This window comes from Perkinsus marinus (assembly GCF_000006405.1).
Source record: "Perkinsus marinus ATCC 50983 genomic scaffold scf_1104296960390, whole genome shotgun sequence".
NCBI lineage: Eukaryota > Perkinsozoa > Perkinsida > Perkinsidae > Perkinsus > Perkinsus marinus.
This window is the reverse complement of record NW_003206170.1, coordinates 41,405-68,161: the sequence shown is the minus strand read 5'-3', so window position 1 is coordinate 68,161 and position 26,757 is coordinate 41,405. Positions and strand designations below refer to the sequence as shown.

The window sequence follows — 26,757 nt, the reverse complement described above, 5'->3', positions numbered from 1 at the left end:
CCCACACTTCTACTCAAAAGTCGCATTCAAATTATCATGACGTAGAATCGAACAACGGCCTACCTCCTGCTCCAACTCAGCAATCATACGATTAATCATCTCAGATACGATCACAGCTTTAGCAATGGCCGGACCTGAACACAAGTTCGCCCCACTAACCAACCTCGAAGAGCTTCACCTCTGGCCATGACTTTAATCTCAGGGACGCCCTCAGTGACATCCAATAGCTTACGAACGCCTTCCTTAACGAACAATCCAACACCACCCGAAACAGTAATGCGAACCTCATGAGCGAGAGCCACCTGAAATAAATCATTAATATTCATACCACACCATCGACACTTACTGGATCCTTCTCATCCCTATTCCTCTGAACACGCCTATACCTCTTCGAGGGGTTCACTGTAGTCTCCTCCTGCGTGGTGGGGATGTCAGTCGTCTTCTCCACAAGTGGAGAAACCTCTTCCTTCTTCTCAGTAGCTCCCGTCGACTGTACTTCAACTGGAGCGGTTGTTTTCTTCACAGGAGTCACCGGCGCCTCAGCGGCCTTCTTGATAGGAGCTGTTACTGCCATAACTTAGTAATAATTATGATCAATCCTTAACCGAGACCACTACCGGACCTAACCTGAATCTTCCCCACTAAACCAAAAGATCCCCACAGCTAAAAGTTCACCTTACGAGAACTAGCCTCAAATTGTGCTCGTTGACATGGAACCATAATCGATCACTCAGGCGAGCGCTACATCATCAGCAAACTTACAGTAACACAACAGCAAGCGTCGCAAATCTCCTCAATGGAAGTTGCTTCATGAGAATCACTCTTCTACAACACACGTCTTCGACTGCGACAATTGATTCGAAATCACCACTAGAACCATAGCGACCAACTGGCACCTACTACTACTACCCAGCTGCACACATAAGCACCATTAAATCAATCTCGGACAAAGTGAAAAATAACTATTAGATACTCTTGATCTACACCGAACGAGAAACTCAATAAAAACGTCTACGCACCGACTAGCGGGGCTTCAGGAACGACCTTTTTTGTACCTAACCAACAACAAATTTGAACCCAACTACACATACATCACAATGACCTCTACCTTGCTCTATCCTCCCTCTGTAATTTCTACGGCGTCTATCACGGCGCTTCTCTTTCTTCACTCCAGAGTCGTCCTCAGTGGTGGAATCTACACACAACTCAACTCAGAACATACGGAGTATTCATCAGCGCACCAACAGCTGCTGCCTTCACTGCCGTTGTGACAGGAGCCTTCGATGATTTATTCCGTCTCTCCGGACGGGAATGAGGTCGCCCAGTGGGACGATACCTCGGCGCGTTGACCAGCATTGGACGTCTAAGAAGGCAGTTACCCTTTGAGGTAAACTTTCAACATACTTGATGAAGTGGTGTTCCTTTATGTCCTCAGGTTTGATTTCCTCAATGGCCTTTAGGGTAATAACAAGAGAGGGAACAATACGGACTCGCGTCACGTTGCCAGTATCATCATCGTGCTCACCTACGGGCTCGAAAACGTCTTCAACATCGCTCGAACCAAGCTCAACCTGAGAGCGAGAAACTCACGATTTTCCAGCCAAACACAATGACCTCTTGTGAAAGTGAAGGTACTCGACGGCTCAAGATCTCCGAGACGATCACAGCCTTGGAAATGGCAGTCCCTGAAGGAGAGTAAACACATTAGCAAAGACCTGCTTACCTCTAGCCATTATTCTAATCTCCTTGGAGGGGGCATACTTCTCAGATCCAACCAGATGGCTAACGACATCTTCAACGAAAGCATTGACGCGGCCCATAGAGGTGACGCGCACTTCAAACACGCCGTCCTCAGGAGCGACTGCATCAGTAGTCTTCAAGACGCGGCGGAAATTGGTAACCATTTGAAGGTATCGAACTAAACTGAGTTGATAGAATGCTGATATCTATTAACTCTTCATGACTTCAAAGAGTAGCGCTCGCCCGATATGATTCTTTAGCAGTTGCGAAACGGTCGAGTAGTAGAATCTTTTTCGAAGTGCATAACTTATCCTGAATTGATTTCCAAAACGCAACAGTTGGGAGGTTACTGATAATTGATAGATTGTCGAGAGGGTAATCGACGACTATGAACGGTTCGCCGTTCTAAGAAGGAGCCGATGGAATAACAACGATAACAGAAGAGAACGATAAAGATAATGATGATAACAATCATCATCTCATGCATCGATCATCATCACATCATCACGAATACCTCAGAATGGCTCTGCTGAAGGTAATGACATTTCCAACTCGCATCGACGCTTATGAGATTCACTCTGTTAAGCCGCAACTTCATCACTCTTTTTGGTTCCCTTATTCTTCTCATCTGAAAAACGAACCAAATCGACAGCCTGAATCCACACACGATCGACTCACTCTTATTGGATTCTCCCGACTTCCCACGAGGACGATCATCACTGGTACGACGGCCACCACCGCGACCTGGACAATAGAACTTTCATACTACTCCTCGAACACAAATCGTCTTACCTTTCCCCTTGCCACCACGTCCTTTACCACGACGACCACCAGCGAGATCAGGACGTCTGAACAGAGATGATTCAAATCGATCAAAGATACTTTTCAGATTACTCAACAAACTCATCAGGTTTGATATCGTCCTTGGTCAACGGCTTCGTTGCAGTGAGAGTGTTAACAAGATATGGTACGATACGAACTTGCTTCACCTAACACATACTTGCATCATCATGAGGATAATACACTTACATGATCCTTATCGGTGTCATCAACAGCCTCATATTCTTCTTCAACGTCGTTGCTGCCGAGTTCCACAGCTTGCTTAAGCCCAGGCACACGGCGTATGAGGATCTCCGACACAATGACGGCCTTCGCCACTGCGACACCTAAATGGACCTCAATTGAATCTTCCACACCGCAACCTAAGATACCTCTAGCCATGATCTTAACGCTTTTGCAAGCCTTATGAGTATCATCATCACCGAGGAACCAATGGATCGCCTCGTCCACGAAGTTATTCACTCGACCAACCGAAGTGATGCGAACCTCACCGTCTTCGGGCTGAACAACCGACCTCCTCAACAGTTGAGACTCAACTTCAACACAACAACAGAGCTACGGCGGCGCCCACCTCGGTTTTCTCGATGGGCTTCTCGACACGACGATAAGTGGTGGCAGCTACCATGGGGTCTGATGTGGAAGTACTTTAAGTACTTGATCTGGTGTAACCCTACAACGATCGATACATCTCTAGTGCCGCCACTATTCACCCACGGCATACAAAAAGCAAGATTTCGTTGCGCGAATCTCGCTCGCCCAGCACCACTCACACGTACATATCTCCGCACAAAGGTATGCAACTTGTCGAGGGTGAGGGGGTTCATTGATGTGGGGCTATGAATAAGAGGAGTGGTATGGTATGCCCGATTCGTGTAACACGAAGTTAAGATTTCGAATAGGGGTATGATCGTAAGTAAACTCGACGAGGCCTTGCTTGAATACCCACTAACCAGAGGGTATTGATATGATCATCATCAACGTTGAGCTGACAATCGATCCCCACCAACTTAACTCATAACCATTCCGAAGAGACCAACTATCACTGGACGAGAGGCATTGAGAAAGCAGTAGGTAGCGATTAATGGTACTCCTCGTCGTGTTCCTCGAACACGACTCCCCAACTCTAATTCTCTCTGCGTCTTCGGCGCTATATAATCGAGGTCTAATAACAAGCCCCCACCAACATAGTTAACATAAAAATTACTCATCAAGGTAGATCTGCTGCCAGAAAAGTAAAAGAATCGTCCTCACTCCGGAAGTTTCAATCGCTCATCAATGATCAATTAACACACAGTATGTCTCATCAGACACACTATTTCAAACCTTTTTAATGAAACCCACAGAATAACAACGAGGTGGAAAGGCTCTCAATGACGAGTATTCGCCGTCCGCGAATCGCAGATCTGTTCCCCAAAGGAGGGGGAGGAGGTGGTTTCCGACACGGAAAATCAGCCAATTTCCACGGCTCATTTAAATTTAGCTTTTTCATTTGCAGCCCTATTCAGTAGGCAGGTCGCATCTGCGTGATTGCGTAAAAGGCTTTGCCGCGCTCTCCCAGGCACCCCAACCCCTGGGCGCGCTTATGGCATCGTAGCATATGTTGAAGCTTTGGGAAAAGTAGCTGCCTCCGTTCACCCAGGTTCACATCGATATTGCATTGCTCATCTTCCTCATGCACTTAGATATCGAATTCGTTCACTTCCCAATGGAGACTCGGAATTTATAACCGGTCCGCTCAAAGCGATCCCATACGATCGCCAAAACGACGAGAGTTTCTCCTAACACATTCCCCTATACCACTCTTCGTAATGAACGCAAGTGAGGTCCATTGAGTGACAGACATCAGTAACATCAATACACATGAATTAACTATTAACGGTTTAATTCGTCAAACTTGTGTAGTTGAGTTCTTATACTTGGGAGCAGCCTCATTGTAGTCTTCTACCATCGAGCACACATTCTCCACGACTTTACGACTGGCCGTTCCCCAAGTGCGGCCGATCGCGTTCTTCTGGAAGGTTCTAAAGGCAGACTTGCAAGAGTAAACGGCGTTGGTCGAAGGCCTCCAGCCCAAGAAGAATCTCCCATATGCTTTACGGGGAACACGAATGTCGCTGAGGAAAAAGAATTGATAATGTGACAGTTGCATAAACTTCTCACTCGCCCTCAAATTCGCCCCTCACGAGCTTTCCGTCTTCCCTAACAGGGCATTTAGCCCATTTAAAGGTGGGTAATCGTCTATCGCCTTCAAGGCAAAGTTGCACTTCAGTTTCGCGATAACGACGATTAGTGGATCTCACACAACAACAATAATCACCAGCCGCGTGAGGGCTATACTGACAACGACGGTTCACCTAAGGAGGAGTATCTTAGGTCACCAGCGTCAAGATGCAAAACAGGTTCGAATGAGGTATTATTTGCTCACCGTCAGCACCGCATTGGCCAAACTCATGAACCCGAGGATGACAAGTGTAATCTTCAACATGGAAAAAACTTTACCAAATCAGAGACGGCTTTCATCGGAAAAATACTCACTGCAAAAAGCGCGCGCCCATATGATCGATTTGGCAAAAATAGCCGTCTCGCTCTATTCACCTGTCTAGAAGGGCTGATTATTAGCAGTCTCGCAGGCTGGTGCTTACCTGATTTGACTCTCACCTTTCTCACGAATGTCGGATTCAGAATATGAAGATGAGGTTACTGACCTTTCCAACCCTGACGTCACTACTAAGTATATTACCGCTGCTGGTACGTTCATCCTCCTCCTCGTCGTATCCCTCCTTCGAGTTGTATTTACTTGAACAATCAGGCATCACCAACAAGGCATTAGAGCTCGTCATGAACGCTGTCAAGCCCGGTGCTGACGTGTATGAGTTATGCCGACTCGGTGATGACTTTATTGAGGAACAGACGGCTAAGTTGTATAATAAGAAGGTGAGGAGTATCTTGAGGTTCATGGTGGTAAGATACGGATGAGGTCAGGTTAAGGGCTCTGTAGTCCCCAAGGGTATTGCTTTCCCGACATGCATCAGCATCAACGAAGTCGCCGGTCACTTCAGTCCACTTGAAGGGGAGTCGGTCACTATCAAGGAAGGAGATGTCGTCAAGGTGATGGACATGATCCGTATCTTATCATGCGGGCACGAAGTGTATCTTAGGTCGATCTTGCTGTCCAAATTGATGGTTTCATCACAGCTGCTGCTAACACAGTCCTCGCGGGTGATGCTAAAGTCTCTGGCAAGGCGGCTGATGTCGTCATGGCCGCCCATACTGCTGCTGAGGCCGTCCTTAGGAAGGTCAAACTCGGTAAGAACAGGGGGACTGCCTCTTCTTCCCCATCATCATCATAATTAGGGAACACCAATACTGACATCACCAACTTGATGCAACAAGTCGCTGATGAGTTCGGCGTTCAGCCCATCCGAGGTGTCCTTAGTCATCAGCTCGAGAAGCACAATATTGAGGGAGAAAATGTAGGGGATAGTACGCTAGACGAAATCAACATAAATCTAATAAATCGGGGAGAAAATTCCCATGTTACTGTAATTTCTCCATTTACGTGCAAATCGTCAGCTTAGCTCACATACGAACCAAGTCAATACTCGTTTGACCAGTGACAACAACACAAAAAGAGACAATGAATATGTGATTCAATATTGACGACGATAGTAGCCTTACAGGCCATCGCATCCAAGTTCACCGAGGATCTCAAGGTTCCCGAGTTCGTGTTTGGCCTCAATGAAGTGTAAGTGTGGTCATCATCTCGATAACCACCAAAATGATGCCGTACATCCATTCAGGTATTGCTTAGACGTCCTCATGTCAAGTGGTGAGGGTAAGGCTCGTCCATCTGCTGAGAAGCGCACTACTGTTTATCGTCGTGCTCCCGGCAGGAATTACGTAAGTTACGGTATTATGGCTTGTAATTTTCATTGTCGGTTTTAGACCCTTAAATTGGCCCGCGGGAGGCAATTCCTTACTGAAGTCGACAGACGATTCCCCAGCGGGGCATTTTCCCTCGCTGATTTCAAGGACATCACTGGTGCTAGATACGGCGTTCAGGAAGCTCTCAAGCATGAGCTTTTGCACGAATATCCGGTATGATGAGTTGATGAGGATGTGATGATGGAGTGGTATGTTAATAGGTTCTGTGTGAAAAAGCCGGCGAGATTGTAGCTCAGTTCAAGTTTACTGTATTGATCCTTCCGGGAGGAACTAAGAAGGTTGCTGGACTCCCCTTCACTTCAGCTGGTGAGGGAAAATAATGTCTGACAATTATCATCAATGAATGCTTCAGGTCAATTCGAGAGCGACAAGAGTGTTAAGAATGAGGAGTTGAAGTCACTTCTCGCTCAGAGTGCTAATCCTAAGAAGAACAAGAAGAAGAACAAGAAGGCGGCCGCCAAGACAGAGAACAGTGCTTAAGTGAAGTTGGTCCTGCCTTCACACGTATTCGAGTCATTAGATTGTTGAGATTTGCTGGTTTCATTATCATCCTCATTGTCGTGTCGGTCAATAATTTTCGAGCGCTCTAATTTCCACGACCATCGATCGTCCCGGCGTGCGGCAGTTACTGCCCACTTTTGGGCGTCTCTAACAATTCCTCCCTCGATCGTTACACTTCAACATTTCCCTTACCATACTTGATCTGGTTCGAACTGATTAACAGCTGTTTTGACGTCCTCGATGACTGCCGCTTCGATTCTCCTTCTCCTCCTCCCTGCTGTTGACGCCGCCTTGACGGTAAGCTTTAGTTGAGCCGTAGTACGTCTTTGATAGTTTGAATTCAGGTGAGGTCGATGAGACAGACTGCTACGGCTTGCCGTATCAGCTCGCATGGTTCATCAGTAACCCTCAACTTCAACCCAGATACTGATCGTGTACCCCATGTAAGAGAATTGGCCTGTAAAGAAGGATATAAGAAAGGATTCTTTCGCACCAAGAAGACCTCAAAGAGTTACGAGCTAGGGTGAGTCCGCTCCGGTTCGATGAAATTCTCATACATCTTTCAGAGTCTATGCTGAGAACAAGGATATTCTGGCTCCCTTCTTCTTGGACTGGAAACCCAAACCTGGTCTGCATCAACGTGCATACAACTGCGTGTCAGCGGCCAGGCATCTCCATCACAAGTTGAAGACGATTTATCTCCGCTCCAAGAAGTGGTGGTATCGCATACCGGGAAGAGCCAGTTATCGTTTCATGGAGTTCATCTGTGCATTGAAGTACCAGAAGGATGGCCCTACTCTGTTTATGCAATTGTTGGGCCAAAGGGAGCACACTGAGGTCATCATTGGCAAGCTGAAGGCCACTAAGGATAATTTCAACGACATGCACGATTCTGCAATTTTGGCGGAAGATGAGGAAGAAGGAGAAGAGTAACCTTGATGTGTTTAGGATTTATTAATTTAATGATAAACGGTTGTCTTGTTCAGCATGTGTGTCAGTTAACTGTTATTACAACCTTCCTTGCGTTCTTCTCTCGGAGGTTAACTCTTTCTTAGACTTCTCGCCGGAATGATTTCTAAAGCGATTCGCCTCGCGATTTACATCCCAGCGGTTTCTGGGGCTCTTTTTGGTTTGGTAAGTTCCTTCTCAGTATTTCTATCGGTTGGGAGTTTTTCTTCAGACTGTCAAGAAGCCGAAAAATGGGAATCCTGGTGAATGTATGGTTGAGTCTAAACAGCAGGGGAGTGCTATTTTTCACTACGAGGAGAGTTCTGAACCGTCCTTGACTGTAACGGAGCTATTCTGCAACTTCCAAGTTGAGAATAATAAACAGGGAGTCGATTATAAAGTGGAAGGGTGAGTCAGACTTCTTGGCAGTGGTGATTCGACGATCCTTCAGGGGGCGAATCATGAAAGAATTGGCTCCGGCATTGAACTTGGACGACAACAAAAGACTTTCCAAAAAATTGAAGAAAAGTTCTCCTCCGTTCGAGAAGTGCAAGGCTTGGGTTTTACAAGCGTTCAAAACTGCCCGGAACAAGGGTGAGGTCAAGGCCAGGATCCGCCGTAAGGATTCGAAGTTCATCGGCTACCTCTGCCAAAGAGCGAAGCAGTTGAAGGACGAGGGTGGTGATGAGGAAGCACAAGAAGGAGAGGAGGAAGAATAAACTCAAGTCAACATTTTACCAACTCAATGATACTACGTGTTCCAAGTGATTCCATGATGCCTTAAATAATGATAATTGATGAACAGCGCTGTTGTTATTGCATCTTGAGCGATTCGTGTTATAAGTAGTCACTTGTACATTTGACTCCGCGCATATGCTTGTTCGGTCGTCTGGTGAGGAGCGAGCTATCAAGCGCTCGGGTCTCGTTGGATAGTAGAAAGTTGGAATATCAATTATCCGTCTAATCGGAGTAGTGTTGTAGATCTATTCTGAATGGTATAGTGGACTGGTATAGCGGCCCCCTATTCCCCAAATAGATCTATTCTGAATGGTATAGTCGACTGGCATAGCGGCCCCGTCCCTATTCGCCAAATAGATCTATTCTGAATGGTATAGTGGACTGGCATAGCGGCCCCGCCCCTATTCGCCAAATAGATCTATTCTGAATGGTATAGTCGATTGGCATAGCGGCCCCGCCCCTATTCGCCAAAGAGACTATTCGGATCGCTTGGCAGTCGACTCAACGAGTATCCCATACCCTCAAGTTTTGGCCATTCGTGGATCAACCTGAGCCGCTCAGGACGTACGGCGAATATTCCACAGCGCTGACTAACATTCCGGGCATACATTGACGCATTAATGCGGGATGGTGAGCTGCAACCTTCCGGGAGAGCTATGAGAATGGTGGTGCACACCGATGCCGTAACAACAAAGTTGTTACAACATTGCCATCAGCTTGGTGGTCACGGAGCCCTGAGGGTTTATCCTCCAGCGGCTCGACAGCATTTGGAAACCATGTGACATGGAAAAGCACCAATTCTCGAGCTCCCAAAGATGTGAGGGACTATAACGTATAGTCTATAGTATAGACTCTATACGCTTTCGCCTACTCAGTCCTCCGCACAGTAAGGTTCAAACGTTTGACGCTCTACAGTAGGGCTGTCGAGTAAATTGTGACTCATAATGCACATCGGCAGCTTGTAAGCATCGTCGCTAGCAGGTAAATACTCTGCCGGTAATTCGAACTGGATGTTTCATCGAGAAGCAAGTACAAGCGAGTGTGTACGATTTCAGGGGGTCAAAGGTGTGTTAACCTCGTAATCTCAGGTAACTTACTTAGTGTCTGGTTAAGTCATGATGTTCGCTCCGTAGCTCATTGAGATCGAGATGATTCTATACTTTAAGTTGGTTCATCATATTGTTATTTCGTGTTTCTTGCCTGAAGTTGGCTGGGAGACGCTAACCTATGTCAGGACACATGAGCCATATTCCGTGACATAGTTTGTGTGACCAAACATAATCTGTGAGCCCAGAGCCAAACGCAAGATCCTGTGATCGGACTTCGGCTTCACAGTGTTTGGCCCTCTCCCACACTCCCGACCAATATCCAGTCGATGAACAGATGTCTTTCGGTATGAGGAACAAGTCTTGTTTAGTAACCAATGGTGACTCTGCCACAGGAGATATATATGACTCATACGATATGAGTAGACACGAAATTCTCGAAAGTTCGCAAGTTGATTATCGAACACAAATCCTGAGGATTCCATCCTCATCGAAGTCGAGATGGCCGACTCCGGAGTCCGGTATTGGGCTCATTCGCTATACTGAGGAAGGCGAAGGTTTGATGAGATTACAAGGGTGCAGGCAAACTGGACCCACAACACTGATGGCATTAGTGGGACACGTGACGTGTCCCACTAATTATTGAACACACGAATTATCATGAGTGGTGCGACGTGACGTCCCAAGGCTGTCTCCCACACTGCAAATGCATGCAAACGCAAAAATGAGTCAACGCGCAGAGAGAAAACATGACTATGATGAATTGTCAATACCCTCACCCCCTCTCCAATGTCGGGACTCCTAGAGCCGAGCACTCAATACTTGTGTCTAGAGCCAACATTGGATGGGGGTAAGCGGGGCGCGCGCGGCTGTGTCATATTTTTGCGCGGCGCGAGTCACATGTACAGGCGTCAACAAAGGATCGATCTGTAAGAACAGACTCTCGGACCGATAGTATCGGTCTTCTTCGTAAGGCAGTAGAGTCTTTAGAGAATTACTTGTACCCTCGACAGGTTATTTACGATAATGGTCTACCTATTCTTGGCCGTCATCATTAGCCTCATCCTGAATCCCCAGGCCCAGGACATGTCTCTACGTTCACTGTACGGTCCCTATGAATGTTATGATTATGCTTGCCCGAGTTGTGATCTCTCTCGCTGCAAGTGCCAAGGCCCCTACCTGCATTCGGACTGTGAATGTGATTGCACTAGGTAATCGTTGGAGCTCTACGGTTTATCATCAAGGACCTATACGTGGTTGCTGAGATTATCTCGTGACTGGTATGGACATCGATAACATTTATCATGAATACTATTGGTATGAGTATTCGTTGAAAGTTTAGTCTTCCCGGCTAGCTCTCAGTCAATAATTTTTCTACGATCGTATCGTAGCCATTGCGGCAGGACGGTCTCAGATAAGCATGTCGTGTTCTATGGGGTAGTGGTGGGGAAATGCATCTCAATCCCGGATTATATCAAATTGATTCCAGGGGGGACTTGAACGAGGCAGGCGTGTAATGAAAGGATCATTAATAACCCATCGAGGAGGAAGGCCAGGAGATGATCACAATGAACTACAACGAGTCGACTCACCAGCCGGCCAAATCGCATCCGGTCATCTCACTCGTTTTTCAACAGCTCTACACGAGGGTATGACAGCAGCTTACTACTAGTGAGAGCTCATATTCTACGTCTTGCATATGATCATAGGCGGCAATTGATTATTACATTTTTGCTGTGAGGCACTATGCAGAGGCCACTGTCGATGTCGTCACCACATTGTGGTGCCACATTCTATACCTAACGTAATAATACTACTCGAGCAACCAGTGTCGACTTCAACAAAGAATTTGGACAACTGGGGAACCCTGAGTGTACTATTTTTTGAACCATCATCAGAACAGTACTTGGCAGTAGAAGTAATCTGCTTGAAATCAGTACTACCCTTAGTTGTTGAAGTTGATGGAATCGAACCAGTGATGATAGTAGCAGCAGTAGGACTTCTATTAGCATCCGAAGACTTATCCTGAGAAGTCATTTTCGTACGAACATCCTTCAAAGAAGAATGAGTAAAACGACAATTCGTTCTCGGGCACCCACCTGTCTTCGCAAATGCAATACAATACCGATTTGTTCGTAAAAAGTTGAACTCGGAATCAGAAATATTACTCTTTGAAGAACGATCATTCATACCATTGACGTTGTTCGAAATGTTGTTGACCATAGTAGATGTCTGAGATGAACTCACTCTATCTACATTTGTAGAGTCTAACACCCAAGGATTCAACTCACTGAATCTAGTCAACTCACTTGCTAGAGTGGATGCTTGGGTAACCGTTGAAAACTGTACATTAGCAGTTTTTCGTAGCTTACCAAGTAAACCACGTCTAAAAGCATTACAAACTTGTTCTGGTGAAAGCTTCAAGCCACAATTTTGACCCTGAGAAACCAACTCAGTTAGTCGGTCAAGATAAGCATACACACTTTCATCACTACGTTGGCGGACATTAATACTACGAGACTCATAACGACTAGGGTCGTCTGAGCGACGATACTTGGTTGTTAGATAATCTTCAGCAGTACCCAACATCTGATCATAATCATGCATCCAAACATCATCACCACAGTCACGCTCAACTTGGTCAAGCATAGCAGATCTCACCAACGGCTTACAAGCACTAGTAAGAAACAGCCATTCAGCACGACATGATAACTGAAAAAGCTTACTAGTATTCTGAATCTCCTTAACAAACCAGCTGATACTCCTCTTATCTTGAAAACCATTATAAGCTTCACCATTAGGTAGCGGTAACTTAGAAACAGTGTTTACAATCCTTGACGTAATAACCTCTGGCTCACTAGAAGTTGATGCGCCAGATCTACGAGACGCTGAAGATGATTCACACATTTGTGAACGGGTATTTCTAATACCCTCCATATAATCACGCCAAGCCAATATATCACCAAAGGTCGCTTTCTTATCGGTAAGCATCTCCTCACACTTCTTGGTAAACTCTTCATCAGTAACATGTCTTAAGAGATAAACGTTCTCTACACCAAAAGCTCCAGCAATTTGTAAACCAACAGGACTTGGGGAAGTTGTCAACGGGTTCTCCACCATGTTAACCATTTGGGAACTCAAGGCAATGGTTAATGGAATCTAGTGATTCTATCTACAATTAGCCTCATAAACTCATCAACTAGCTTCGAGCTAAGCTAAGATTCCATAGTTGTGCAGTCTGCACAACTACACATTTTAGCAACGGCCCCCCGACGGTGCCTCCTGCAGCATCACAATCTCCCGAACTTTCAGTAGCAGTGTTCCCTTCTATGTGGAACACTCTTTACTAGTACACTTTATACACTTGGATGAACCTCAACTCACCATCAACTGTCCTTCAACCGATCATACATAGTGTTGCCAGAATCGAATAGTCGTAACGCCTTGTAACGGTACCCTGCATGAACCGGTGTAGATGAGATTCCAGTCTTACAGGAAGACCCAGTGTGGGGGGATATGCACTCCTACCCGAATTCGTGTGTAAACTTTCCGGCGGAAGGAAGTTTACATCAGGAGTTTTCATCAGTCTTGACCTCTTTCGAGGAAACGGGCGAAGCTTCGCCTACAGACGCTGGCGAATCTGAAAATGCTCGAATGTAAATTCACCTTCCTCGGCTCGAAAGTTTTCAACACTACACACTCTTCACGTTATCAGTGTAGCAAAGACGCCTGAGTCGTCGTAATGAAGAATCTCGAGCCATATTCGTAAAGGTATTGGTGGAACCGTACCACGTACGTGACGTATAGCGTGACGGGTAGCATTTCTCGTTCGATCACAATACTTTGCCTTATATCCATTCTACTGCAAGCTGCAACATAGAGCCACATGTAATCACGAGTTCGCAGACAGAAACAATCTATTTCGCGGTTATGGCGGCCAGTTTTACGGAGAAAGGGAATCACATTCGCCGAAGGACATCAATTTTAGGTTGCAGACGATGAAGATTTACACTCAGTGTAATACACTGTGCAGTTATTGCACATTTCGAACCTCCATCATCCAAAGTTTTGATGACTTCTGGTTCAAAACTGCATGGCACCATGGACCGATGTCTTTATACAAGGATGTGATTTCGCTACCTGCCGACTTGGTGGCCTACGTGAAGCCACCTCACTCGCAACACAGATTTCTGAAAGATGCAGTGAGCTTAGATATCTTTAACGTCTGAGTCTATCAATTAGCACCCAATTCTTTTGGAAGCTGCGCTGTTTCGTTTTAAACTCCCTTGCAGCGTTCAGTGGAAAATTTCTAGTGCTGCAGACTTTGGAACTTGACACAACGCCATTAGTGAGTATTAGATTAGTCTTACTTCAAGACAGATGTTAGAGAGTGGTTGAAGAGTAGAGGGGGTCGGTCCTCATCGCAGTGCTTGTCAGTTAACGAGGATCCCCAGCCGGTAAGTGCTCAGTCGCTATAAGTACCACACTAGGTGATATCATAGTGCTCCTTTACTCTAGCAAAAAACTATGTATATCACCATCGATATACTTGATCGGAGTATTGCCCGCAACAGCTTCACTAGCTTGAATTGCGCGAATCATCGCCCCACCCAGCTATTGTGTTCTTCATTCATCCAGGTTGTGTGGCTTGTCGCCCATATTTTGGCCGCTTGGCTCGTTTAAACGCCACTTCTTTTTAGCAGAGTTCAACGAATTCCTTCCAGACTTACCATCAATTAAGAGCAACTTCTCTCAACTTCATATGGAACTCGAGGATAACGGGGTGTAGATCAAAAGTGTTGATCACGAACTGCCTACATCTTAGTAAGATGATCTAACTACGACGCTCTAGTACACGCTATCACTGGTGATCCGTCACTCGAATCGAGTATGTAGGTTGTATCTCGAGGACTTGCAAACACTCGGGTGCTACCCAAACACCATGCGTTATGATACTCAACGTATCGCATCGTGATACCCCCAAAACCTCAGAGAATAACAGCTCAGGTCGACTAAACTTCACACTTTAGTAGTGGAAACTCTAGCTTGAGTTGCGTGCTGCACAACTCTGTGCCACACGAGACAGTAATGGGTCACCCATTATCGGTGTTGGTTTACTCCACCACTTCCCCAAATAGATCGATTCTGAAATTCAGAATCTGAATGGTATAGTCCACTGGCATAGCGGCCCCGCCCCTATTCGCCAAAGAGACTATTCGGATCGCTTGGCAGTCGACTCAACGAGTATCCCATACCCTCAAGTTTTGGCCATTCGTGGATCAACCTGAGCCGCTCAGGACGTACGGCGAATATTCCACAGCGCTGACTAACATTCCGGGCATACATTGACGCATTAATGCGGGATGGTGAGCTGCAACCTTGTGGTGATCTCAGCTAAGATCTTCTAGGTTCGTATCCTCATTTTGTGTTATTTCACTTCCATTCATATCTTTAGCTAATAGCACAAGCTGCGCTAGTCGCTGATGATATAAGAGGTGTTATAAGATTAGATTCCACTTATTTCCAACGGGTTTGGTTCATCAATACTCACGACATGGCACCTCGGGCGACATCCATTTCAAGTACCAGTGATCTGCCTTTGTGTGAGATTGATAATCTCGTGTTAAGTAATATCGAGCTACTTTGCTCGAGTAAACCACTCAAGTTGAGTGGAGTTGCAACGGAGTTCGCTGCGATTGTTGGTGGTGTTCTGAAAGAAGACAAGACAGTCACTGCTGCTGATGCTGGTGATTTTATTTGGCGTTCCTCGGAGTATTTTCTGGAGACTATGCTCTCTTCAAAGCCGAGTGAGACCCTTCTTGAAAGCTTCTTTGATTATGTTTGGCCACATTTGATCGACGAGCTCGGTTTGGAAAGTTCTTTTGATAACGCTGGCAACAGGGATCTGAGAGCTAAGAAAATATCTGCGCTCAAGTTCCTGAACTTCGACCAGCTGAGTATCTTTGAGCCTACTTTTCCTCGAAGGTTTCCCTCTTATTACTGTCAATCTCAACCGACTCGTCAGCATTCTACTACTGCGAGCCAACCACCTCTTCAATCTGTTGAGTCCGAAAACTCGTCTGAGACGAGCATTGGTAGTACATTGAGTACAAGTGATTTATTACCGACGTTTCCAGGTAAAGAAGGTCCTATAACCTCCCAGGATCGCCGGTATGCTCGGAAGACTGTTGCTAATGTTGAGCTCCTTCAAGGAGGTAAATTTGCGGGCAAGGCCGATTTACGCTCTATTCGTAGAGTATTGGTTTTCCTCCGTGATACTGCTATAGAAGAGTGTTGGTCTGCTCTTGAGTATCGTGAGATGCTCAAACGCCAGATTAGTCGCGAGGCTAGAAAAGTGGTTCACCCTGTAGTTGTTGTGAATCACGAAGGTTTGGTTCCTGAACTTCATCGTGAGATCGGTAACCTTCTCGTTTCTTATGGTCGGGGTGATTCTGGCAAACTGGAAGCATGGCATTCCCTGCTTCAGCTTCGTCAAGGTCAGACTGAAAAGCTCTCTTCTTTCGCTCAAACGTTCGAGAATGCTCAGGAGGAGGCCAGATGTTTGGGTAATACTATCGATGACTCTCAATCTGCGTTGCAATTTGCGACTGCTGTTAATTCTAAGTGGGCCTTCAGTGCAGCCACTCTTATTGGAACTGGTGTCAGTTCTCTTGACGATCTAGTTTCGCGCTTGGTTTCGGAAGAACGCGTTTTTAGACGATCAGGGAATGTGGTATCACCTCCTGATTCAGTTACAAGCCCGCTAACTTTGCCGACAGTCTCTACTTCTGCTATTACCACTAGTCGCTCCACATCATCTACTCTGTCAAATGGTGGTAATACTGATGTTGAAGGTTCGAAGACTTGCCGTTATTGTCGTGAACATGGTCATTTGATAGCTGATTGCCCTAAGCTGGCTAAGCCCTACCAGTTGAGAGTGATAAGCCGACGTGGTCGAGAAAAACGCCAAGTCAACCTACTGCTACTGGTACTGGTACTGTCGTCTCTAAAGCAGCCGCTTTGATCGCTAAGTCTAACGACACTGTAACTACTACTGCGTCTATGGGCGAGACTCTATGTCCAGCCGTGAGACAAGTTGGACTTTCTTCTCCTCAGAAATCTAAAGATGAAGTTTCTGAGGCTGCCCTTTTTGATACGGGGGCTACATTTAACTATATATCATCAGCTCTATTACTCTCCTTCAATGAGGTTGGTCATTTCTACCAACTTGAAAAAGCTAACCATCACTCAGTGTCTCTAGCTGATGGTTCGAAGGTAGAGTCGGATGGTAGTGTGAAGATCCTTGTCCGTTATGGTGGTTCCCAACGAATGCTATTATTCCATGTGGTGCCTTCGTTGTCTCCTCGTGTGGTTATTGGTTGGGAAGGTATTGCGGCTCTGGGTCTTTTGATTGATGCTTATCGTAGTGACATCGTCTGCTCTGTAGAAGAGTCTGATGACTCGCTACAATCACCTCTACTGGCTCGTATGGGTTTGACTGACGATGATATTATCCCCAAAGACCAACTGGTAGAACCATCGACCCTGAGGACGATGGTTGGTTTTATTTGAGTAGCGCCCCTGCTTATAGAATGCGGGTTCGCAAGCTGCTACCTTCGGAACAGCGAGATACTCCCGAACAGATCTACTGCTTTGAATTGGATCTAAAGGGCGCATCGCGTCCTATTGATGGCTTTACTCGTTTTGGCGATTACTCTGGTAAGCTGATACAGAAGCTACTACCAGAAGAAAAACTATTTTTCCACCAAGAAGTGGAGTCTTATGTTTCTAATGGCTGGTGGCGTAGAGAAGCTTCCTCCTCTACTCATGGTCCATCAGTCTTGTCTAGTGGTTCTAGTGGAACCTTTTTGGTTCCTCCTATTATTGCTTTCCCAGTAAAGCAACTACTGAAAAAACAACACCATGTGCGCCATGGCCATGGCGAACACCATGGCAGTCAAACAACACCATGGCCGATCACTCGGCCACTTCTCGGCCCCACTGCGCCGAATCAACAAGTAGACTATCCAACGTAGTCGGATATACGCCCCCGCAGAAAACGTCGAAGCGCATGTGAAAATCAACACCCGTACGTCCCTGCTGTGATTGTCGGGCGTTTAATAACGTCTGTGAGAGGGCTGGTTATACTGGTGCAGACGTGTCGACTCTGACATCCCAATTATTGGGGTCCTATCGAGCCGGTGATAGTTTTTGTACATTGGACTGCTCCCGAGCGTTTTATCGCTTGAGGACTAATGTCCGTTTACCATTACTGATCAACCACTCGCTTTTTTCTAGTGATAGGGTGGTCTTCGGCCTATCGGCTGGGCCATCTTCTCTGGAATTTGCAATGTCTTATTTATTGCGGTACACTGCAGATCAATATCCAGAATATGCGTCAGTGAGATATGATGTAGTCAGTGGCCGGAAGAAGATCAATAAAGTATGGGTTTATCTTGATGATGTTACTCTTATGGGCGACATTGCCCAATTGGAAGGTTTCCGGAAGGCCTTCGTGGATATCAGCAAGAAGTTCGGTTTCAGTTTTCCAGAGGAGAAGCAAGCCTTATTGACTCCGACATCTGGCTCTTACCGTATACGACATCTAGGATCCTATTGGGGTATCGAAGATGGTGTACTCAAGTGCTTTTGTAGGCGAAACATTGCCCGTTTCAACGAGCTTTGTCGTGTTAAAGCGAGAACAAAGAGATCACTGTTTGCTGCTGCTGGTTTACTTGTAGACTATCCTGTCGGTCATGCTAAGTCACGACGCAGGCTTTGGTTATATTTTTCGCCTTGGCTCATTCGAATCGTCTCGTGCGAAGCCTTTCTCCAAGGCACAGTCTGCCTGGCATGTGAGTCGACATCGCAGACATGTTGATCAAGGATCGCTTCGGCTTTAGATACTTCCTTGTAATGGTTGATGCCCTTTCCAGCTTCTCTTGGCTGGTCCCGCTGAAGACTCTAGAAGCTCGTGAGCTTTGTAGGGCTGTAGCCGGCGTTTGTGAACGTATCGGTTGGTGTCGCTTTTTCAAGAATGACAATGGTAGTGGTTTTATTTCTCGTATTTTCCGGTCCCTACTTGCTGGTCAAGGTGTGACTTGGATAGGAGTTCCTCGACATTCTCCATTGTCGAATGGTAAAGCCGAACGATGCATTGGCTCAGTAAAGGCTAAGTTTGCTACTATGAGTCGTGCTGAGAAGCGCGAGTGGTCTGTTCATTTGGCCTATGTCAACAAATGTGTTAACTTGGTGCCTTTGGACAATGGCTTGACGGCTTTTGAGACTTTCTTCCAACGTCCCTACTCTAGCATTCTTGGTCGTAAGGTTGCAGCCGTTAATGACTTGGTTGTCGCCAAGAATATGTCTCTGGAGGACACTAAAGGTCGTGGCCAACTGAAGTCTTTCCAAGTTGGAAACTATGTTCGTCGCTGCAACCCTGCTGTCAACGACCGTGTACGCTACAAGGTTGTGAAGGTTTACAATCGTAGTGTTGATTTACAGCGTGACGATGATCCCAATGCTAACATTGTTCGTGAGCATGTGAGAAATATGATATTTCAAATATCGTTGCTGCCAATGAGGACGATAGTTGATAATCAACTGGGGGAGGTGTGGTGATCTCAGCTAAGATCTTCTAGATTCGTATCCTCATTTTGTGTTATTTCACTTCCATTCATATATTTAGCTAATAGCACAAGCTGCGCTAGTCGCTGATGATATAAGAGGTGTTATAAGATTAGATTCCACTTATTTCCAACGGATTTGGTTCATCAATACTCACGACAAACCTTCCGGGAGAGCTATGAGAATGGTGGTGCACACCGATGCCGTAACAACAAAGTTGTTACAATATTGCCATCAGCTTGGTGGTCACGGAGCCCTGAGGGTTTATCCTTCAGCGGCTCGACATCATTTGGAAACCATGTGACATGGAAAAGCACCAATTCTCGAGCTCCCAGAGATGTGGGGGACTATACCGTATAGTCTATAGTATAGACTCTATACGCTTTGAAAGCGTCGCTTTCGCCTACTCAGTCTTCCGCACAGTAAGGTTCAAACGTTTGACGCTCTACAGTTGGGTGGTCATAAATTGTGACTCATAATGCACATCGGCAGCTTGTAAGCATCGTCGCTAGCAGGTAAATACTCTGCCGGTAATTCGAACTGGATGTTTCATCGAGAAGCAAGTACAAGCGAGTGTGTACGATTTCAGGGGGTCAAAGGTGTGTTAACCTCGTAATCTCAGGTAACTTACTTAGTGTCTGGTTAAGTCATGATGTTCGCTCCGTAGCTCATTGAGATCGAGATGATTCTATACTTTAAGTTGGTTCATCATATTGTTATTTCGTGTTTCTTGCCTGAAGTTGGCTGGGAGACGCTAACCTATGTCAGGACACATGAGCCATATTCCGTGACATAGTTTGTGTGACCAAACATAATCTGTGAACCCAGAGCCAAACGCAAGATCCTGTGATCGGACTTCGGCTTCACAGTGTTTGGCCCTCTCCCACACTCCCGACCAATATCCAGTCGATGAACAGATCATCTGTTACAGATGTCTTCCGGGATGAAGAACAAGTCTTGCTTAGTAAGTTACTATTGGTTACTAATAGTAACCAATGGTGACTCTGCCACAGGAGATATATATGACTTATATGATATGAGTAGACACGAAATTCTCGAAAGTTCGCAAGTTAATTATCGAACACAAATCCTTAGAATTCCATCCTCATAGAAGTCGAGATGGCCGACTCCGGACATCTCCCGTCGCCGTTGGGCAGGTGCAACAGACAGTGAGACGGCTGAAACCTCAGCCATATTGCGGCCCGATGGACTGAGGCAGCGGGCAGTGGCTCATAGTAATAGAGATGGCTGATTTCTCGGTCATCCTCTGGCCCAACTGGACTGATCATCAGTCACGGATGTAACAACTAGTTACTCACAGTACTTGGAATGGCCGATTTGTCAGCCGCTTCTTGGCCTCACTGGGCCCACGCAACACTCAGTTGCTTACAGTACTTGGAGTGGCCGATTCCTCAGCCACTTCCTGGCCCCACTGGACCGACGCAACTCTCAGTTGCTCGCAGTACTTGGAATCGCCAACTTCTCAGCCACTTACCGGTCCCACTGGACCCTCGCAAACTGTAGTTGCTCATAGTACTTCAAATGGCCGATTTCTCAGCCACTTACTGGTCCGACTGGACTTTTGGACACACTCGCTTTTGCGACTCTACACAGAACGTTGGGGATGGACAACGTCCATCAGAAGTAAACGAGGTGAGAGTTTCCACTTCCACCCTCGAACGCAAGCGCTAGTCATATCGTAGTGTCTCACGGTGGTTAGAATGGTTGATTCCCTTTTTCGACCAACTTCCAGGCCCTCTGGGCCGTAGACTACCTACCGTGGACAACTAACGTTCCCCAGTATAGCGAAAGTATACACTTCCACTCTCGTCGCGCACAAGCGCTAGTCCTCCATAGGAGTTCTGAACTCCGAGTTCAATGAACTCAGTTCATACAGTATAAGTCATACTTTGAATGGCCGATCTCTCGGCGGCCGAGACTCGGCCACTTCTCGGCCCCACTGCGCCGAATCAACAAGTAGACTATCAAACGTAGTCGGATATACGCCTCCGCAGAGAACGTCAAAGCGCATCAGGCCAGTGGTGCATTGCTGATCCGCATGGAAACAAGGAAATGTTAGGTTAAGTTCCGTGGGATGGCCGAACACGTATCTTGCAAGCATGTGTACGTATGCACGTGCAGATTGTGTGCTCTTCGCGGTGCGTTCCAGGCTTGCATAGCCTCTCGGCGTGAAGTAGACAGATGGACACTTTGCGCCCCGCCGCCACGCTGATGGCATTAGTGGGACACGTGACGTGTCACACGTCACGCGAGTCACATGTACAGGCGTCACGCCTGAGGCGTCACGAAAGGATCGATCTGTAAGAACGGACTCTCGGACCGATAGTATCGGTCTTCTTCGTAAGGCAGTAGAGATTTTAGAGAATTACTGGAGCTCTTGGTGAATTACAGGTTTTTTACGATAATGGTCTACCTATTCTTGGCCGTCATCACCAGCCTCATCCTGAATCCCCAGGCCCAGGACATGTCTCTACGTTCACTAGGTGGTCCCTATCAATGTTTTGATGATTCTTGCCCGAGTTGTGATTTCTCTCGCTGCAAGTGCCAAGCCACCTACCTGAATTCGGCGTGTGAATGTGTTTGCACCAGTTAATCGTTGGAGCTCTACGGTTTACCATCAAGGACCTACACGTGGTTGCTGAGATTATCTCGTTATTGGTATTGACAACGATATCATTTTTTATTGATACTATTGGTATGAGTATTCGTTGAGTCGGTTTCGTCTTTCCGGCTAGCTCTCAGTCAATAATTTTTCTACGATCGTATCGTAGCCATTGCGGCAGGACGGTCTCAGATAAGCATGTCGTGTTCTATGGGGTAGTGGTGGGGAAATGCATCTCAATCCCGGATTATATCAAATTGATTCCAGGGGGGGGGACTTGAACGAGGCAGGCGTGTAATGAAAGGATTATTAATAACCCATCGAGGAGGAAGCCGAGTATAGCGAGACTTGGAGTCTTTGCATTCACTCGATCTCTGTCGGTATCGCTAGACTCCGTAGCCAGGTAAAAGAAATTCGCTCCCCATCATCGCAATACCCCAACCTGCGATTAAATAATGAAGCTCAGCGAATAACTAGTCTCCCCACATAATAACATCATGGGGATATATGAATAGCTCCAGTAGTGATACTCTACAAGAGATGTACCACCACAACTCAAGACAGTTGAAGACGACCATATACCAGTTGAGATCTATGGACCCTCCAAAGTAGTGAGGCCCAACCTCAGTGCTCCCGATAAGGGTACGACTGCTTAGGGGTACTCTCGTTAGGGAAGATTGCCTTCAACTGTAACACATTCTAGTAGAAGGTGTTTTTGGCGAGCAACGAAAATGGTGACAGGATGTCGGTGTGCTGATCACCATCGGTCACAATTCCGCAAGTGTGTGAATGCAAAGTATAATCTTAGTTTCTTATTACATACCATGTTGTCCTACTACACTACAACGGTTTCACCCATAGCAAGCGAGTATATATATACGAATCTTGACAGTGAAAAATGGCGAGGACATCGGTGCGCGCCGAAAGTGCTTCCACTCGGCATACATATACCGTTCTACTGCTACTACGTTTTTGGTTTGCGGTTGCCACTTGAGATACCACTACTCCTAGTTGAGATAGAGTAGTGCATTTCGCCGACTAAAATCGATGAAATATCACAAAAAAATAATATTCTCCTAAAATTTTTTCACTCCCAAAACAGACTACTCGAAAAATTTCCGTACCCGGATATTTCCAAATGCCCACGCGAACACTATTAATGATTCTATTTTATCTCACTATAGTCGTACGTGAAATATTCAGTGAATATTTCTCATACAGTTCTCGATAATATGATCCGTAAAATCATCTCCACGTATGCAGTGCATCACCTGAGTTCCTCATAAGTCCTCCGATTTCACATTGTATGTGATTCTGTCCCAAAATGTGATGATGCAAATCCTGCATTCAGGTAATTTGTTGTCAAAAATTACACTCTATAAAGTCAGTCAGAAAAGATATTATATACTCTCAACACCTCAGCATTTTAGCAACGGCCCCCCCGACGGTGCCTTCTGCAGCATCACAATCTCCCGAACTCTCAGTAGCAGTGTTCCCTTCTATGTGGAATACTCTCTACTAGTACACTATATACACTTGGATGAGCCTCAACTCACCATCAACTGTCCTTCAACCGATCATACATAGTGTTGCCAGAATCGAATAGTCGTAACGCCTTGTAACGGTACCCTGCATTAACCGGTGTAGATGAGATTCCAGTCTTACACTTGAAAACCGGAAGACCCAGTGTGGGGGGATATGCACTCCTACCCGAATTCGTGTGTAAACTCTCCGGCGGAAGGAAGTTTTCATCAGGAGTTTTCATCAGTCTTGACCTCTTTCGAGGAAACGGGCGAAGCTTCGCCTACAGACGCTGGCGAATCTGAAAATCATTTTCAGAAAATGCTCGAATGTAAAATCACCTTCCTCGGCTCGAAAGTTTTCAACACTACACACTCTTCACGTTATCAGTGTAGCAACGACGCCTGAGTCGTCGTAATGAAGAATCTCGAGCCATATTCGTAAAGGTATTGGTGGAACCGTACCACGTACGTGACGTATAGCGTGACGGGTAGCATTTCTCGTTCGATCACAATACTTTGCTTTATTTCCATTCTACTGCATGCTGCAACATAGAGCCACATGTAATCACGAGTTCGCAGAAACAATCTATTTCGCGGTTATGGCGACCAGTTTTACGGACAAAGGGAATCACATTCGCCGAAGGACATCAATTTTAGGTTGCAGACGATGAAGATTTACACTCAGTGTAATACACTGTGCAGTTATTGCACATTTCAAACCTTCATCATCCAAAGTTTTGATGACTTCTGGTTCAAAACTGCATGGAACCATGGACCGATGTCTTTATACAAGAATGTGGTTTCGCTACCTGCCGACTACGTGGAGCCACCTCACTCGCAACACAGATTTCTGAAAGATGCAGTGAGCTTAGATATCTTTAACGTCTCAGTCTATCAACGTAGCACCCAATTCTTTTGGAAGCTGCGCTGTTTCGTTTTAAACTCCCTTGCAGCGTTCAGTGGAAAATTTTTAGTGCTGCAGACTTTGGAACTCGACACCACGCCATTAGTGAGTATTAGATTAGTGTTACTTCAAGACAGATGTTAGAGAGTGGTTGAAGAGTAGAGGGGGTCGGTCCTCATCGCAGTGCTTGTCATTTGACGAGGATCCCCAGCCGGTAAGTGCTCAGTCGCTATAAGTACCACACTAGGTGATATCATAGTGCTCCTTTACTCTAGCAAAAAACTATGTATATCACCAGCGATATACTTGATCGGAGTATTGCCCGCAACAGCTTCACTAGCTTGAATTGCGCGAATCGTCGCCCCACCCAGCTATTGTGTTCTTCATTCATCCAAGTTGTGTGGCTTGTCGCCCATATTTTTGTCGTTCGGCTCGTTTAAACGCCACTTCTTTTTAGCAGAGTTCAGCGAATTCCTTCCAGACTTACCATCAATTAAGAGCAACTTCTCTCAACTTCATATGGAACTCGAGGATAACGGGGTGTAGATCAAAAGTGTTGATCACGAACTGCCTACATCTTAGTAAGATTATCTTACTACGACGCTCTAGTACACGCTATCACTGGTGATCCGTCACTCGAATCGAGTATGTAGGTTGTATCTCGAGGACTTGCAAACACTCGGGGGCTACCCAAACACCATGCGTTATGATACTCAACGTATGATACGTTACATATCGCATCGTGATACGCCCAAAACCTCAGAGAATAACAGCTCAGGTCGACTAAACTTCACACGTTAGTAGTGGAAACTCTAGCTTGAGTTGCGTGCTGCACAACTCTGTGCCACACGAGAGTCTCGTGACGAGACAGTAATGGGTCACCCATTATCGGTGTTGGTTTACTCCACCACTTCCCCAAATAGATCGATTCTGAAATTCAGAATCTGAATGGTATAGTCCACTGGCATAGCGGCCCCGCCCCTTTTCCTCAAATAGATCTATTCTGAATGGTATAGTCCACTGGCATAGCGGCCCCGCCCCTTTTCCCCAAATAGATCTATTCTGAATGGTATAGTCCACTGGCATAGCGGCCCCGCCCCGTTTTCCCAAATAGATCTATTCTGAATGGTATAGTGGACTGGCATAGCGGCCCCGCCCCTATTCGCCAAATAGATCTATTCTGAATGGTACAGTCGACTGGCATAGCGGCCCCGCCCCTATTCGCCAAAGAGACTATTCGGATCGCTTGGCAGTCGACTCAACGAGTATCCCATACCCTCAAGTTTTGGCCATTCGTGGATCAACCTGAGCCGCTCAGGACGTACGGCGAATATTCCACAGCGCTGACTAACATTCCGGGCATACATTGACGCATTAATGCGGGATGGTGAGCTGCAACCTTCCGGGAGGGCTATGAGAATGGTGGTGCACACCGATGCCGTAACAACAAAGTTGTTACAATATTGCCATCAGCTTGGTGGTCACGGAGCCCTGAGGGTTTATCCTTCAGCGGCTCGACAGCATTTGGAAACCATGTGACATGGAAAAGCACCAATTCTCGAGCTCCCAGAGATGTGAGGGACTATACCGTATAGTCTATAGTATAGACTCTATACGCTTTCGCCTACTCAGTCTTCCGCACAGTAAGGTTCAAACGTTTGACGCTCTACAGTAGGGCGGTCATAAATTGTGACTCATAATGCACATCGGCAGCTTGTAAGCATCATCGCTAGCAGGTAAATACTCTGCCGGTAATTCGAACCGGATGTTTCATTGAGAAGCAAGTACAAGCGAGTGTGTACGATTTCAGGGGGTCAAAGGTGTGTTAACCTCGTAATCTCAGGTAACTTACTTAGTGTCTGGTTAAGTCATGATGTTCGCTCCGTAGCTCATTGAGATCGAGATGATTCTATACTTTAAGTTGGTTCATCATATTGTTATTTCGTGTTTCTGGCCTGAAGTTGGCTGGGAGACGCTAACCTATGTCAGGACACATGAGCCATATTCCGTGACATAGTTTGTGTGACCAAACATAATCTGTGAACCCAGAGCCAAACGCAAGATCCTGTGATCGGACTTCGGCTTCACAGTGTTTGGCCCTCTCCCACACTCCCGACCAATATCCAGTCGATGAACAGATCATCTGTTACAGATGTCTTCCGGGATGAAGAACAAGTCTTGCTTAGTAAGTTACTATTGGTTACTAATAGTAACCAATGGTGACTCTGCCACAGGAGATATATATGACTCATATGATATGAGTAGACACGAAATTCTCGAAAGTTCGCAAGTTAATTATCGAACACAAATCCTTAGAATTCC

The 26,757-nt window shown here is 46.1% G+C and overlaps 10 protein-coding genes across 10 annotated transcripts in view; 6 read left to right on the top strand and 4 right to left on the bottom strand.

The window, feature by feature from the left end:
• Positions 1-95, top strand: part of Pmar_PMAR013369 (Curved DNA-binding protein, putative) — a gene marked incomplete at both ends in the record, with an annotated part of 969 nt that extends 874 nt beyond the window's left edge. Inside the window, one exon of the mRNA XM_002772807.1 lies at positions 1-95. This exon is cut by the window's left edge and continues 4 nt beyond it. Coding sequence (XP_002772853.1) covers positions 1-95 — 95 coding nt within the window.
• A 15-nt stretch (positions 96-110) lies between these two features.
• On the bottom strand, positions 111-574 carry Pmar_PMAR013368 (hypothetical protein; the record flags this gene model as incomplete). Its single annotated transcript, XM_002772806.1, has 3 exons — positions 111-134; positions 192-302; positions 347-574. The coding sequence occupies 3 exons, from the start codon at positions 572-574 to the stop codon at positions 111-113; spliced, it is 363 nt and encodes a 120-aa protein (XP_002772852.1).
• Positions 575-819: 245 nt separating this feature from the next.
• On the bottom strand, positions 820-1,915 carry Pmar_PMAR013367 (conserved hypothetical protein). Its single transcript, XM_002772805.1, has 6 exons — positions 1,724-1,915; positions 1,615-1,685; positions 1,405-1,571; positions 1,242-1,363; positions 1,109-1,195; positions 820-1,055 (listed from the first exon to the last, which is right to left on the bottom strand). The coding sequence occupies exons 1-6, from the start codon at positions 1,902-1,904 to the stop codon at positions 1,012-1,014; spliced, it is 672 nt and encodes a 223-aa protein (XP_002772851.1). The 5' UTR covers positions 1,905-1,915; the 3' UTR covers positions 820-1,011.
• Positions 1,916-2,088: 173 nt separating this feature from the next.
• Pmar_PMAR013366 (conserved hypothetical protein) lies at positions 2,089-3,252 on the bottom strand. The gene is made up of 7 exons (XM_002772804.1): positions 3,152-3,252; positions 2,952-3,081; positions 2,770-2,906; positions 2,635-2,729; positions 2,533-2,588; positions 2,419-2,484; positions 2,089-2,368 (listed from the first exon to the last, which is right to left on the bottom strand). Exons 1-7 carry the CDS (start codon positions 3,203-3,205, stop codon positions 2,322-2,324), a joined length of 585 nt encoding a protein of 194 aa, XP_002772850.1. The 5' UTR covers positions 3,206-3,252; the 3' UTR covers positions 2,089-2,321.
• Positions 3,253-5,214: 1,962 nt separating this feature from the next.
• On the top strand, positions 5,215-7,005 carry Pmar_PMAR013365 (proliferation-associated protein 2G4 metalloprotease, putative; the record flags this gene model as incomplete). The annotated part of the gene is made up of 10 exons (XM_002772803.1): positions 5,215-5,328; positions 5,390-5,514; positions 5,563-5,688; positions 5,739-5,886; positions 5,935-6,053; positions 6,261-6,325; positions 6,381-6,480; positions 6,526-6,678; positions 6,726-6,831; positions 6,878-7,005. The coding sequence occupies exons 1-10, from the start codon at positions 5,250-5,252 to the stop codon at positions 7,003-7,005; spliced, it is 1,149 nt and encodes a 382-aa protein (XP_002772849.1). The 5' UTR covers positions 5,215-5,249.
• A 261-nt stretch (positions 7,006-7,266) lies between these two features.
• Positions 7,267-8,693, top strand: Pmar_PMAR013364 (hypothetical protein; the record flags this gene model as incomplete). The annotated part of the gene is made up of 6 exons (XM_002772802.1): positions 7,267-7,323; positions 7,371-7,549; positions 7,593-7,955; positions 8,082-8,160; positions 8,207-8,382; positions 8,426-8,693. The coding sequence occupies 6 exons, from the start codon at positions 7,267-7,269 to the stop codon at positions 8,691-8,693; spliced, it is 1,122 nt and encodes a 373-aa protein (XP_002772848.1).
• Positions 8,694-16,077: 7,384 nt separating this feature from the next.
• Positions 16,078-18,163, top strand: Pmar_PMAR013363 (hypothetical protein; the record flags this gene model as incomplete). The annotated part of the gene is made up of 5 exons (XM_002772801.1): positions 16,078-16,204; positions 16,256-16,324; positions 16,613-16,695; positions 16,875-17,288; positions 18,137-18,163. 5 exons carry the CDS (start codon positions 16,078-16,080, stop codon positions 18,161-18,163), a joined length of 720 nt encoding a protein of 239 aa, XP_002772847.1.
• A 68-nt stretch (positions 18,164-18,231) lies between these two features.
• On the top strand, positions 18,232-18,401 carry Pmar_PMAR013362 (hypothetical protein; the record flags this gene model as incomplete). Its single annotated transcript, XM_002772800.1, has 1 exon — positions 18,232-18,401. A coding segment is annotated over one exon (170 nt), but the record flags the coding sequence as incomplete, so codon positions are not given.
• Positions 18,402-18,632: 231 nt separating this feature from the next.
• On the top strand, positions 18,633-19,379 carry Pmar_PMAR013361 (gag/pol/env polyprotein, putative; the record flags this gene model as incomplete). Its single annotated transcript, XM_002772799.1, has 1 exon — positions 18,633-19,379. The coding sequence occupies one exon, from the start codon at positions 18,633-18,635 to the stop codon at positions 19,377-19,379; it is 747 nt and encodes a 248-aa protein (XP_002772845.1).
• Positions 19,380-26,628: 7,249 nt separating this feature from the next.
• Pmar_PMAR013360 (hypothetical protein) overlaps positions 26,629-26,757 on the bottom strand; it is a gene marked incomplete at both ends in the record, with an annotated part of 2,094 nt that continues 1,965 nt past the window's right edge. Inside the window, one exon of the mRNA XM_002772798.1 lies at positions 26,629-26,660. Within this exon, the coding sequence (XP_002772844.1) occupies positions 26,629-26,660 (32 nt within the window). The remainder of the gene's footprint in view (positions 26,661-26,757) is intronic.

Coding starts and splice junctions, on each gene's coding strand:
- Pmar_PMAR013366 (XM_002772804.1), bottom strand. CDS start 3,205: ATGGTAGCTGCCACCACTTATCGTCGTGTCGAGAAGCCCATCGAGAAA. Junction 3,082..3,151: donor AGCCCATCGAGAAAACCGAG/GTGGGCGCCGCC, acceptor TCGGTTGTTCAG/CCCGAAGACGGTGAGGTTCG. Junction 2,485..2,532: donor ACGTGGTGGCAAGGGGAAAG/GTAAGACGATTT, acceptor TCTATTGTCCAG/GTCGCGGTGGTGGCCGTCGT.
- Pmar_PMAR013367 (XM_002772805.1), bottom strand. CDS start 1,904: ATGGTTACCAATTTCCGCCGCGTCTTGAAGACTACTGATGCAGTCGCT. Junction 1,686..1,723: donor GATTAGAATAATGGCTAGAG/GTAAGCAGGTCT, acceptor ACTCTCCTTCAG/GGACTGCCATTTCCAAGGCT. Junction 1,196..1,241: donor AGTGAAGGCAGCAGCTGTTG/GTGCGCTGATGA, acceptor AGTTGTGTGTAG/ATTCCACCACTGAGGACGAC.